General features: G+C 50.7%; 1 protein-coding gene across 1 annotated transcript in view; it reads right to left on the bottom strand.

Annotated features, from left to right (window-relative positions):
* Nucleotides 1-13,090, bottom strand: part of LOC120747747 (zinc finger protein 252-like) — a 17,181-nt gene extending 4,091 nt beyond the window's left edge. The window contains exons 1-2 of the mRNA XM_058424343.1: nt 13,076-13,090; nt 11,953-12,622 (exon numbers count right to left, since the gene is read on the bottom strand). Of these exons, the coding sequence (XP_058280326.1) occupies nt 11,953-12,622; nt 13,076-13,090 (685 nt within the window). The remainder of the gene's footprint in view (nt 1-11,952; nt 12,623-13,075) is intronic.
* Nucleotides 13,091-13,546: the final 456 nt, after the last annotated feature.

Genomic DNA, 13,546 nt, shown 5'->3' with positions numbered 1-13,546 from the left:
TTTTTTTGTTGTTTGTTTTGTTGTTTCTTTGTGGAGTTTTTTTGAGTTTGTTTTTCTTGATCCTTTTTTTTTTTTTTTTTGTGGGGTGGGGATTCTCTATTTTGATATGGGGTTTTTTTGTTGTTGTTTGTTAGGTTTTTTGAGGGTTTTTTGGTTCTTACTTATTAACACCCCCTGTCAGCTCTGGGCAGAGCTCTGTACCTCTATGTGACACTTGCCTGTGGCACTGTGGAGGTGGCCAGGGGGACCTTCCCCGAGCTGTGTGCACAGCAATGCACATCAGCCCAGGCCGGGGGTGCTCAGTGCCCGGTCAGTTTTGCTGTCTGGGTGTGGCTCTGGACGCTTCCCTTGGAGCGTCTCCAGGCAGGGAACGTTGGAGCTGTCACCACCGTGGTGTCACAGAGAGGGGAACGCTGGGGCTGTCCCGCTCCTGCCCCGGCCCCAAGAGCTCTGCCAGCGCCTGGAGGAGACACAAAGGCTGAGCCCAAGGCTGAGAACTGCAGAAGGGGCTGAGCTGGGAGGGAGGCAGCGGGATCATGGAGTCCAGGCCCTGGCCCTGCACAGACAGCCCAACAGTCGCAGCCTAAGGACCCCTGGGAGCAGTGTCCAAAGGCTCCTGGATCTGTGGCAGCCTCGCAGCTGAGACCATTCTCTGGGGAGCCTGGTGAGTGCCCTCAGACCCCTCTGGGGCAAGAAGCTTTTCCTGATCTCCAATCCAGCCCTGCCCTGGTCCAGCTCCAGCTGTTCCTTCAGGTCCTGTCCCTCCTCACCTGGGCAGAGATCAGAACTTGCCCAGACAAACTGTGGCTGCCCCTGGCTCCCTGGAAGTGTCCAAGGCCAGGTTAGACAGGACTTGGAGCAGCCTGGGATAGTGCAAGGTGTCCCACCCATGGCAGGGAGTAGGACAAGATGAACTTTAAGGTCTCTTCCAAGCCAAGCCGTTCTGTGATTTTGGGAGAGATGCTGAAGCTCTGTTTCAGCTTTATCCCACCAAATGTATGGGACTCAGCAGCAGCCATGGGTGGGATCATCTCCTCCTCCCTCTCCCTGTGGCTGTAACTCACCCAACAGCAGCCACTGAATAATGTCCCTCATGGGGCAGTGAGTGCCAGAAAGGAATGTTGCTCCTTGGGGAAACACAATGTTCTTGGACTTGAGCAGAGCATTGAAATGGGCCCCCTCGAGCACCTCAGCACCAGTGAAATCTCCTCTTCCTGGACTCGGCCCAGGAGTTCTCCCAGAGCAGCTGCAGAGGAGTTGCTGTCAGGAGAAAAGATGTTTGTCTAAGATTGATGTACATCAAAACAAGCTCTGGCAGAATTGCACATTTTTGTTTGTCACTGGGAAAGAAACACAGATGTCCCCATGGCACAATGCCAGTCCCCAACAGTGTTCCTGTGATTGGTTTTGTCCCCTGATCTGGAGACACAGGAGCTCTCCCAGCTGGACAGGGTGTCAGGAATCCCTTCCTGAGCTTGACACCCTTGGAGAGGGTGAACAAGGAGGTTCCTTGCTGCAGGAGCAAGTGTGGGTTTTGGAAACAGGCCAGACCTGGAGAAGGCTCCTTCTACAACCCCTCAGCACCTGGCAATCCCACATCTTTATTTGTGTGACTGTCTTGTCAGGGCAGGGAGAGGGGAGAGAGGAGCCTCCTTTGGGCAGGGAGAGGAGGCAGAGAGACACCAAAAGCAGGAGTGCCAAAGGGATCTGGGTAGATCTGGATCTAATGGCTGCATTAGGGGTGCCATTCCTAAATCCAGTTTGGGAGAGTCACGGCTGTGTTGCTGTGTAACCTCTGAGGTATCTGATGGTGGGAGATGCTCAAGTTTGTCCTGTTTGCATCCCCAGTTCCTGCAGAGCCGGTGTTAAACAGCACCAGGGGATGCTCCTGGGCACTGACCCTGGCATGGCTCAGGGTTCAGGTTTCCTCCATCAGTTCCACTTCAGAGGTTCAGTCTGATGGAAATGTTTTAGTGGGTCAGGAGCAGCACAGTCCAGGGAACTGGAGGATGGTTTTATGTTGGTAACTCTGGGAGGATGCTGGACACTAGGGATTTATGCCCTCCTTTCTAGGAAGAGTTTGGATTCCTGGTGTTAGTACTGTTCCACAGCTTCCAGCATCCCTACTCCTTTCATTCCCACTTCCCCAGCTTCCCAGTGTCCTTTCTGAGGGGGAAGAAAGGAACATCGATGATGGCACCACTTGGCTGCCTCAGACTCCAGCTGGTCCTGGAGTTCCAGGGTGTCCGGCACAGCCGCTCTCAGTGGGGCTGGGACTTGGTTCAGGCCCCCACAGTCCTGTCAGTGGCCACTCCCCACTGGGCTCACGCTCTGCCCATGTGGGGCTGTTGGAGGGTCAGAGGCTCTGGCTGAGCACTCCCAGCTCTCCAGTTCCTGACTCATCCCAGGGATGGGGTCCCGCAGTCCCGGTCGGTGCCGTGTTGCCAATGGGGCCCTGTTTTGGGGTGGCCATGGGTACCTGCTGTTCCTCCAGCCTCAGCAGCCCCACAGCAGAAGGGTCCTCTGGGAGCCCAGGCAAGGGATTCAGCTGTGCAATTCCCTCTGTCTCCACAGCAGCTCTCCCAAAAGTCCTTTGGGCTCCCTGAAATACTGTCTCCTGAGGTGATCCATGCCAGGGAGTCCCGGGGCCTCTGGGCCAGTCCCAGTGGGTGTTTTTGCCATTCCCAGTCGTGGTCACTTCAGCTTCTGATGTGCTTAGGCCTGAGTGGCCAGCCTCAGCCAGAGCTGACTTACAAGACGAGCCCTGGGCATTATGTGACTAACACCATCAGTTTTATTTAGCTAAAAATAGATGACCCAGATTCTTATGCCAGCTGTTTAACACCAAACCAGCTGCTTTAGAAACTTTCACATAATCTCACATAGTAATCTGCAAGAAATTTATCATTTTAAGAAATTTCCCAACTGATATGAATAGAGGCTTATAGGATATTTTAGGGGAAACTCTCCAAGCTGAGGATTGGGATCTGGCCAAGACCTGGTCTGTCCTGGTCAGGAAAAGTGCCATGAAATCCAAGAGTTTATGTGCAGAAATTATAATCAAGTCACTTTTACTTGTTGATTTGGGCCTATAGAAGCTGGACCCACTTTCAGAGCAAATTCAGAGACCTCATCTATGGTTGGATGCACCACGTAGGATTTTCCCAATTGCTTGGAAGGGTTCTCCAGGTCCTTGCTGTGAAACAGGGCTCCCCAGTGACTGCAGACTCTGGATGATGGTGGAGTATTTAGGCTTTTGGTGATGCATCTTTCTCAATCCCTATACTTTCTCTCCTGTAATAATGATTAGGTGCATCACCTTGCTTCTTTTTGCTTGTTGCTGAAGCCAAGCACATAGTTTTACTGAATGAATAATTTTTCATTTGTGTTGCCTTAATACTCACAGTAGAATAAGACCATTCTTTCCATCAGTTTCTGTGTTCCTTAAATCACCCCAGTCAGTTGCCAGAACAGGTATTGGAGCCTGATGAAAGCAAGGCTCTGCTGTGATCTAGCTGAGCCTCATGGAATGCAGACGGCCACTGTCAGTCAATGGAACTCCTGGAAGCAAGGCTCAGATGTGAAAAAGGCTTGTGCACCATGGAACCCAAGAGACCCTGATGGAACCAAGGCTGCAGTGAGTCACAGAGGGACCCCATGGAAGCCAGGAGAGCACTGTGAGGCTGTGGAACAATCTGGCACCAAGGTTCCACTGGGACTTGACAGAACCCCCTGGAAGTGAATCGTCCCAAACGGGGCCAAGAGACACTGCCAAGACAAAGTCCAAGAAGCGGGGATTTGCTTTATTCCGTGTTATAAATAAAATCGACCAGATTCGATTTATCAAAAATTTAGAATTTTATTGTGAGACAAAATATCAGTCTCAGAAAGCCACAATTAAAAGGACAGTGTCGAGCCTGGGATTGCCGCTGGGTGAACACGGATATCAGACTCTGCCAGCCTGGTATCCCCCCAAGTTCACAATTTCAGTCTCCAGCCGCCCCTTTTTATACACTAGATTGCGGAGTGAAGTCCGAAATTCTGACGTTATCCTCTCCGAGGCGTCTTCATTAATCATGCAAGTCCCGGTATCGGGAGTTTGAATGGACCGGTAGGGTGGAACAATGCAGCTGATGGCTGAGCCCGGGTGTGTCGTGGATATGTTAATTTCGACGGAGACGAGTAGAGATATCCATCTGAAGTGATTATCTTGGTCTCCGGACTTGTATCTCCGTTTTCCGTTGTCCTTTGTATCCTTTCAGGGATTCCCGGCAGCGATAGTTTCTAGGCCCCCTTTCTGGTAATTCCAATCATACTTTCCTCGTGTCCCTCCCGTGCTTCCCAAGCTGAGGAAATTCTTTCATTTTGGTTTCTCCATTTTACCTTTACCCATATTAGTTTGAACATATCTTTGACACTCACATTTATACAGTGAACATTTACCCTTTATAATTTGATAACACGAATTAACTTTAGCACGTATATCACATTCCGCATGCCGGGTGCGCAGGAATATCTCCTCCCAACAGCGCACACACAGGCACACAGCAGATGACAGTATATGGTTACACTTTATGCATATTCATAGTTTTCCTTAGAAAAGGTGTGGGTATGCAAACTATTTCTTAGAACTCGTTACTATCATTATCATAGGCGAGGCGCAGGCGCAGCACCCTGGTGGTGGCACTGAGGAAGGCTCAACATCTTTCTCAGTGGTCCCCTGATGAAGGCTGGACGTCTTCATTGCTGTGCCTTTTTCACCTTTCTCCTTTAGGCATTTGCAGTCTCCTGTTTGCTGTTTCAGTGACTTGCTCACCAGTTTTAGCAAGCTCTGTCCTTCATTTCTGCAAATTTTGTTCCCTATTTCTTGACAAGTTTCATCATGTGTCTTAAGCGTGTGGGTAAAATTTGCTAGCCTCCATGTGTATCTTATTCTTGTCCAAGGATGCCCAGGCACAGTGCTTTTAACCCTTTCACAGCCAAGGACTGGAGAGCCACTCCTGGAAAGTGGAAATTCCTGCAGGTGCCCCCACCTTTGCAGACAGTGAGGATCCAACCTCGCTGGGAGAGGGCCCAGCTTTTACACTGTTAAACAAACAAACTGACATCACTTCTAGTGTGGGAACATCTGGTTTCATTCTCCTGGTTGGTTTCTCCCAAAACCTGGCCAGGGCTCAAGGAGGAAGCAAGGGAGTTGACTTTGATCCTACAGCCCCAAACAAAGCCAGATGGGGCCCTGTCCAAATTCTAAATACAGAAAGGTAAATCCAGGTTTCACCAGTGAACACAGACCGAGATCATATTGCTAATGATGCTTTCTTAATACGCAGATACAAATGAAACATTTGGTTGGAAGGTTCATCTAGAGGTCAGCTTTGGCTCAGGGCCTGGTGTTCAGACCTCAGCCAGGGCCTGGTGTTCAGGTCTCAATACTTCAATCAGTGCTTTGACCTACAGATGAACTACAACCTTCATAACAATTCTTTTGATAACAGAGTTTAGATTTAGGTATTATGCATAGTACCATCATCTCTTGTTCTTCAATGACATGCTCTTCATGTTCATTACTCAGAGCTATAATTCACATTCCTTTCAAAACATGCCTAATTAGTTGCTATTCTCTGTTCTTTATCAAATGTCCCTTTTTTCTTGAAACTGTGTCTCTTTTTAGACAGTCTCAATAATCCATTTCCCCACACAAAGTGTCACAACAACTCTAACATGGAATCGTAACACAACGAGTTCTCACTCTGCAGTGATTACAGTCATTGCCATGAATGCATTTCCCAGCAGCTTCCAATCTGGAAACCAATTCCACCATGAAGAATTTTCTTCTTTCTGCCTCTCTTCTCCTGTTTTTTCTATTGAGGTGATTCCTGATTGTTGGACTTCAAACCCAGCACTGATTCCTGCAGCATTCCTGTCCTAGAATAGCACAGGCTCCCCTCTAGACAGCAAGCAGTAATCCAAGGCCATGCAGTGCTGTAGAGCCCCCATTCATGTTTGTTAGAGCTCAGAGGATGTGCTATTGGATATTTTAATAGCATCTCTATTTACTTCTTCTAATAATGGATTTAGCTCGATAATGTAAACTCCACTGGAAAAGACAGTGCACATGGGGCACAGGGTGAACCAGAATCTTTGGCTTTCTGAGACCAAAGGCACTCTTTGGGGGGGGAAATGTTCTCTTGGCCTCAACTCTTCCTTGTGGTTGTTGCCAAAGTACCCTCAAGTGAGGCATCAATATTGCCTGGAAACAGGACCCAAACCATCCTTTAGGAAGCTGTTTATGGGCAGTCTCCACACACTCAGCAGTTCCCATTGCCAGTACCAAAGGTCTGATTTCCCACTGTGGGTTGCTGATGATCCAGGGCTCCTCCCTGTGCTGCTGTTGTGTCCCTGGTGCCTTTGGGCCAGAGGAGTTTCACAGTGGTTCTGTTCCTTCTGTTGGTGCTGTTTCCAATATGCTGTGACCAAAATCCATCCTCATCTTCCCAAACCCACAGGTTCTTTTCCTTTTTCCATATGCAATTTTTGGATGCATTTTAGCACCAAAGCACCAAAGCACCAAAGACACAGACACCACCTGAAGGAATCAGTGTCATTTACTACAGCTCAAAGCAGCAAAGGAGCACAAAAGGAGCAGCTCAGCAATGCACCCAACCATCACTACCAAAGATTGCCTGCAGGGATTGAGAAAGATCCATCACCAGTTCCCCTCAGACTTTCCCATCACCCACATCCACACATCAGCTGGGGGAAGCTGTCACAGCCAAGGACTGGAGAGCCACTCCCGGACACTGGGAATTGCTGCAGGTGCCTCCAGCCACAGGTGAGGCTCCAACCTGGCTGTGAGAGGGCCCAGCTCTGATAGTGCTGAATAAACAAACTGACAGCACTTCTAGTGCAGGAACAGCTGGTTTCATCCTCCTCTTGGGTTCCTCCCAAAGCCTGGCCAGGGCCCAAGGAGGAACCAAGGGAGGTGACTTTGACCATCCAGCCCCAAACAAGGCCAGATGTCAGATTTCATGGCCTTGTCCAGCTTCTAAACACAGAAAGGTCAATACATGTTTCACTAATGAGTGGATACATCTGTCACAGTGCTAATGACCATGCATATTTCACTAATGAGCAGATACAAAGATAACCTTTGGTTGGAAGGTTGATGCAGAGGTCACCTTTGGCTCAGGGCCTGCTGTTCAGGCCTCACTCAGGCCTCTTGTCCAGGCCTGGGATGAGCAGGGACATCTTTCACCAGATCAGGTTGTTCAGAGCCCTGTCCCAGCTGGACTTGAATGTTTCCAGGGATGGGGCATTGACCACCTGCAGCCCCCCACATCCCCCCTGGCCATGGAACCTGGCTGCAGAAATGGGTCCTTGGGGCGCTTTCCAAGGGAACTTGAAGGGATGAGGGATCCAAAGCCAGCAGTGGGGTCAGTGCAGTGTCCATGGCCACAGCCCCTTGCAATGGCCCAGGGCAGGTTGGGATGATGATCCACCCTCACTCCTGGCCCAGGGCAGGGCTGCAGGGCCCTTCCCCACAGCCTGTCTGCACACAAGCACTTCCAGGGCTCTCTGCATTTCCCTTCCCCTCACTCTTGGCTCACTCACACACCGCCCAACAACCCACCTGGAGCTTTGAGCTGCAAGGAGTTCAAAGCTTGTCTGTCCTTCAGGAGCTGGTCTAATTCTGCCTTCAGCCAACTCTGAATTTGTATTTATTTTAGAACTTCCTGTGTCTAAAACATTCCTTGCATGGTTCTGCCTTGGGGAGTGGCAACCTCCTTAGTGGCACCTTGGGCTTGGCACCCACTTGAGGAGATTGCCTGGAACTTAGGAGCTTTAGATTGCTAAAAAAGGAAGAAATCCACTCTTTGCTTGAGTGCAGCCCATTCTCTGAGAAAAGCAGGTCCCAGGTGAGTGAGGGGAGACAGGAGGGGGTTGGGGAATGTAGAACAAGGTTGTCCACACTGCGTCAGACCTCAAGGCACAACTTATCTGACCAGGCCAGACCTCCTTAGGAGAGATCCTGGGTCAGTATCAGTCACTGAATGCTGTAAACACCTCTACTTTAAAGAGAAAAATTTACCCATGAAAATAGGAATGTGGGTTTATTGGAAGTTCTTTGAAATATTTCAACCTAACTCTAGGAAAAAATACTTCCTAACGAACTGCACCAGATCAGAGGGAAATCAAGGCACAGCCATGGTTTGTCAGGACTTGCTTGATCGTAATGAGCCCCATCGTGTATTTGGTGTTGAGCCCTGGAACCTCAGAGCCTGAGAGGAGATTGCACAAACCTTTCCAGGAGTGAAAGTCAGAGGAAACACCCAAAATGTCTCGAAACATTAATGGGTTTCACTGAGGTCCATCCCCAACACAGGCTCCTCATGGACTCTGTGGAGGAGAGAATTAGAGGCCAGGATTGCACAAAAACCTCTCAGAGACTTCTTGTGGGAAGGAAATTCCAAAGTACCTTAAACACCTTGACTATCTCAAAGCATTGATGAGCCCATGAGCCACAGTGAGTGTCACTGCAAAGCTCTCAAGGGACTAATTACAGCAGATAATTGGAGGCCATGATTGCACAAACCTCTCAGAGACTCCAAGGCAAAAGCAAAACCCAAAGTCCTTTGAAAAACCTGCAGTCCCTGGGAGCATTCAGGAGCCCCCCAGGGCCATTGCTGACCAAGGCTCCCCAGGGACTCCTTCCAGCAGATCCTTGAGGCCACTGGGATGTGAGGGGGATGCTGAGGGCAGCACAAGGGGCTGACAGTGCCCAGCCTTGCTGGGGCTGTGCCAGGAGGCCCCAGGGCCTCAGGACAAGGTGTCTCCTCACAGCCCTTGGTGGCACAGAGGCTGCTGTGCCCCAGGACACCAGGACTTGGCTTCTCCTGGGCACTGCCAGCCTTGCCAGGGCCCTTGGCCATGTCCAGCACAGCTTGTCCTGCCCTGTCCCACAGCTGCTGCACACTCCCATCTCGCTGCCCCCCTGGCTCTGCCCTGACATGGCCAGCCCTGCCCTGACCTCTGCCCAGGGCATGTCTGACACCCCCCATCCAATGGGCTGGGGGTGGGAAAGTGTTCCTGAGGGCACAGGGAGGGGACAGCTGGGCTGGACTGACCCAAGGCATTTCCCATTCCTTGTGACGTCATGGTCAGCAATAAACTGAGGGGAAAGAAGGGCGATGGGGGTGGCGGTGAGGGCTGTGGATGTCTTTTATTATTGAGACATTTCTCATACCAAGCACAAAGGACATGTACTCCATCCTCTCCTGCCAGTAGGTGGCTGGACATTGTCTGCTGATGGGAAGTAGAGAATTGATCTCAGTTGTTATTTCTGTCCTTACACATGTAGCCTTTGCTTTTTGAGGCCCTTGCTGAGGAGGATGGTCACAGCACGGACATGCAGCAGGACAGTGACCAAACTGCCCGAGCACTCCGGCCTTGCACCCACAGAAGGGCTGGGAAGGGGAGTGTGGAGCTGGGAAGAGCAGATGTGGAAAGAGCCAGGGCCATTGTCCCTGTCTGTGCTGGCTCTGCTGCGAGCCTCTTTCCTTCACATCTGCAAAAGATCATTATTTTATTCAGATGCATAGGGAACAAAGCTTTTGAAAGTCATTGAGATACTGAATAATGGCAGATACTCATGTAGAAATACTGTGAGTAGTGAAATTCGTTTGTGGAAAACATAACAGTAAGAATGTATTAAAAAAATGCAAAACTGGAAAAAAAGGACACAAAGTCTGAGATTGAAATAAGTTATATTCAGAAGGTTCTGCAGAAGAAAAGAGGCAGGTTTTTGCTTCTGAAATCCAGCCAGCAGTTTCCTCATGGACTCCACGAGTTCCTTATTCCTCAGGCTGGAGATGAGGGGGTTCAGGGCTGGAGGCACCAGCGAGTACAGAACTGACAGGGCCAGATCCAGGGATGGGGAGGAGATGGAGGGGGGCTTCAGGTGGGCAAATAAACCACTGCTGACAAACAAGGACACCACAGCCAGGCGAGGGAGGCACGTGGAAAAGGCTTTGTGTCCTAGGAGGCCCCACTTTGCCCAAGGAGAGCCTTGCATCCATGAGATTCCCTGTTGTCACAATGCTCTGCTGGGTTCCATGGGGCTGTGCTGTGTCACAGTGGACACTGAGCTCCACGTGCCCTGGCACTATCCAAGTGGCACCTGGCTTCCATGAGGCCCCGCTGTGTTTGCAGTTGACACTTGGTTCCCCAAGATGTCCTTGTGTCACAGAGCTCTCCTGGTGCCATGAGGCCAGGCTGTGTTGATGCCTTCAAGAACCCAGAAATAAAGTAACAGCCTTGGAGATAATATTATAGAGGAGGTAATAGAAAGGCTGATCTTTATTGGAAGCTTACAAGGGGCAGATATGAAAAATGTCCACAAAACGCCCAGCCCCCCAAAAGGTGAATACAGTTTTATAAATTTAGCAGATTAGCACATTTGACAAAAATCACTGATTAGGAGCACAGGTGGTGAAGCATGACAAAATTCCTTGCAAGAGTCACTCTATCCCTGACTGGACACCTCAGGCACAGCAAGGAAGGAAAGCAACAACAGAACCAAACAAAATCCAGGCAATCAAACCAGAAATGAACCGAGGACTGTCCCTGTGTGTGTGACAAGAGGACAGTGAGGGTAAGGATAAATGGAACACGGCCTAAAAGCGTCACAGAGCTCCAACTTAACAGGACATGACTTATACTCTAACCTTAACTTACACCTTCAACTTCACAATTTAGCAAAAGAACAGCACTTGACAGTATTTACCTGAACTTAGAAACTATGACTCAACCATTTACAGAGGAATAGTACTTAACTTAGCTTATAACTTCTGTTAAACCTGGAATTATGGTAAGGCACTTCACAAAGCACTGACTCAGAAAACTCTAAACCCTGCAAGTTTCAAGTTATCCAGATTTTGAGAAGAGGAAGTCAGGAGAAGAGAGAGAGAGAGATGCACAAGTCAGGGCCTTGGATCCAGCACCATCTCAGCTGCTGTGAGCTCCAGGGCCATGGGACATGTCAGTGTCACAGCCGTGTCACAGCCTCACCTGCTCTGGCCCCTCTCACAGGTGGGGTTTTTCAGGGTGCCAGGGGCTTGGCAGCCACTTTGGGGCTGGACCAGAGGCTGCAGTGGCTGGGGCAGTGACCATCCCAAAACCACCTCAGAAACCTGGGATGCACCAAAATCCCTTCAAGAACGTGGAATACCCAAAAACTCACTCAAGAACAGGTTCCCCCTCCCTTCATCATCCCAAACCTTTGGCTGTCTCATTCCAGACTTCACCACACCCTCCCAATCCCCACCCAAACCCATCTCACCCCTTCTGGACATCAAGGCCCCCTTCCCAAGCTCTATTTCCCCTATCCCACCCATCCCAATCCCCATCCCACCCATCCTGCCCCACCCAATCCCCATCCCACCCATCCTGCCCCACCCAATGCTCACCTCACCTCTCTTGATTTACAGGACACTTCGCCCAACCCCTTTCCAACCCCATTCCACACTGAGGAACTCAGGAATTCAGTAATATTGGGGTGGGATTGAGTAGTTTTCAGTGGCAATGAGTGTTTTTGAGATGACAGATTGAACCCACTTGTCTCTCTGAGTGTTAAGAAATGGAGACAACCACACCAAATACCCTCAAATCCTCCCAAGTAACACTCAGAATCCCAGATTCTTTAGAAACACAAGTAAAAAGCGAGGATTGAGATGCCTTTGATGAAATTGTTGATTTTCAGCCCAATTTTGCTGGTTTTAAAGGGAGGAAGATGAATCAAAAGAATATTAGGGACCACCAAACTAAAGGACCACCACCCCAGTGTCTTCCCAGTGTGGGTCCCCTGATGGGGGATGGAGTTGGAGCAGTGCAGGAAGCTCTTCCCACAGTCGGGGCACTCGCAGGGCTTCCCTTACCGGTGCCTCCGTTGGTGTTTCGTCAAGTGAGAGCTGTCTGAGAAGCTCTTCCCACACTGGGGACACTCGTAGGGCCTCTCCCCAGTGTGGATGCGCCGGTGGGTGATGAGGTGGGAGTTGTACTTGAAGCCCTTCCTGCAGTCGGGGCAGCGGAAGGGCCTCTCCTCTGTGTGAATCCGCTGGTGGCGTAGGAGAGTGGAGCTGGTCTGAAACCTCTTCCCACACTCAGGACACTCATAGGGCCTCTCCCCTGTGTGGATCATTTGGTGGATGATCAGCTGGGACCTCCGGTTGAAGCCCTTCCCACATTCCCCACACTTGTATGGCCTTTCCTCAGCATGGATGTTCTGGTGGCAGATAAGGTTGGAGCGCTGGTTGAAGCTCTTCCCACACTGCTCACACTCATAGGGCCGTTCCCTGGTGTGGATCCTCTGGTGGCGGATCAGGCTGGAGCTCTGTCTGAAGCTCATCCCACATTCCCCACACTCGTAGGGCCTCTCCCCAGTGTGGATGCGCTGGTGCCTGATGAGGTGGGAGTTTTGCTTGAAGCCCTTCCTGCAGTCAGGGCAGCGGAAGGGCCTCTCCTCTGTGTGAATCTGCTGGTGCTTGAGGAGATTGGAGCTGGTCTGAAACCTCTTCTGACACTTGGGACACTCATAGGGTTTGTCCCCAGTGTGGATGATCTGGTGCTGGACAGTGGTGTTGCTCTGGCTGAAGCTCTGTCCACCTTCCTGGCACAGGGTGGGTCTTTCCTCCTTGTTGCCCCCAGGGATGGGTTTGGAGTCCTTCCTCCTGCAGGACCTCCGGCGCTTTTTCTCCCAATTTGATTCCTGTGCCATGGAGCCACTCAAAACGGCCTCTTCCACAAGGTTCTGCTGCAGGGATTTGTCCTCCCTGGTCTCCATCCTCAGCTCCTTGTCTGGGGGAGGAAGGATAAGGAGAGGATGGGATTTGGCTCCATGCCACAGGGAAGGGGAAGGAGATTCTCCCAACACATCCCTGGCAGGATGGCGTCGGCAGCGGGGTTGTCCTGCAGCCGGGGACCATGCTGGGCTGGGAGATGGAGCAGGAGAGAGGGTGAAAGGGTCACTGACTTCCTCCTCACCTGCCTGGCTGTCCCAGGGCATCTTCTTCTTTCTCACAGCCTCCTCCTCCATCCAGTCAAGGTTTGAGAATGGGAAATCCTGCTTTTGGGCAAAAACAAGGGATGAGTATGTTGAGTTTGAATGTTCCTCTGCTCAAGTCCATCTCTACAAGTCACCAGACATCTAGAGTCCCTAATAGCCTATCAAACAACAAGAGCAGCCCTGAAAATTCCTCTGTAGAGTTTCCTGTCTCGGGTCTCTCTGCCCTCCCAGGCTGCTGAGAATCCCAGGAATCTGAAAAGCTCCCCCCTTTTCCATTTTCTATTTAGGAATGCTGGGAGTTTTGGGGTCCCAGGGTCCCTTCTCCCCTTATTCTCTGCTTTGGGGTGCAGGGGCTCCAAGGAGTCCCCCCTGCCCCTCTCCAAGCTGTTGAGGGTCCTGCAAATTGCAGCACTCCCCCCTCTCTGGGCTCCTAGGGGACACAGGGCTCTGCTCCTCCAGGCTGCCTCTGCCAGCACCCACCACTGG

The sequence above is a fragment of the Hirundo rustica genome, unplaced genomic scaffold, assembly GCF_015227805.2.
Source record: "Hirundo rustica isolate bHirRus1 unplaced genomic scaffold, bHirRus1.pri.v3 scaffold_190_arrow_ctg1, whole genome shotgun sequence".
Taxonomy (NCBI): domain Eukaryota; kingdom Metazoa; phylum Chordata; class Aves; order Passeriformes; family Hirundinidae; genus Hirundo; species Hirundo rustica.
Note: the sequence above shows the minus strand (reverse complement) of the source record. Positions and strands in the feature narration are given on the sequence as shown.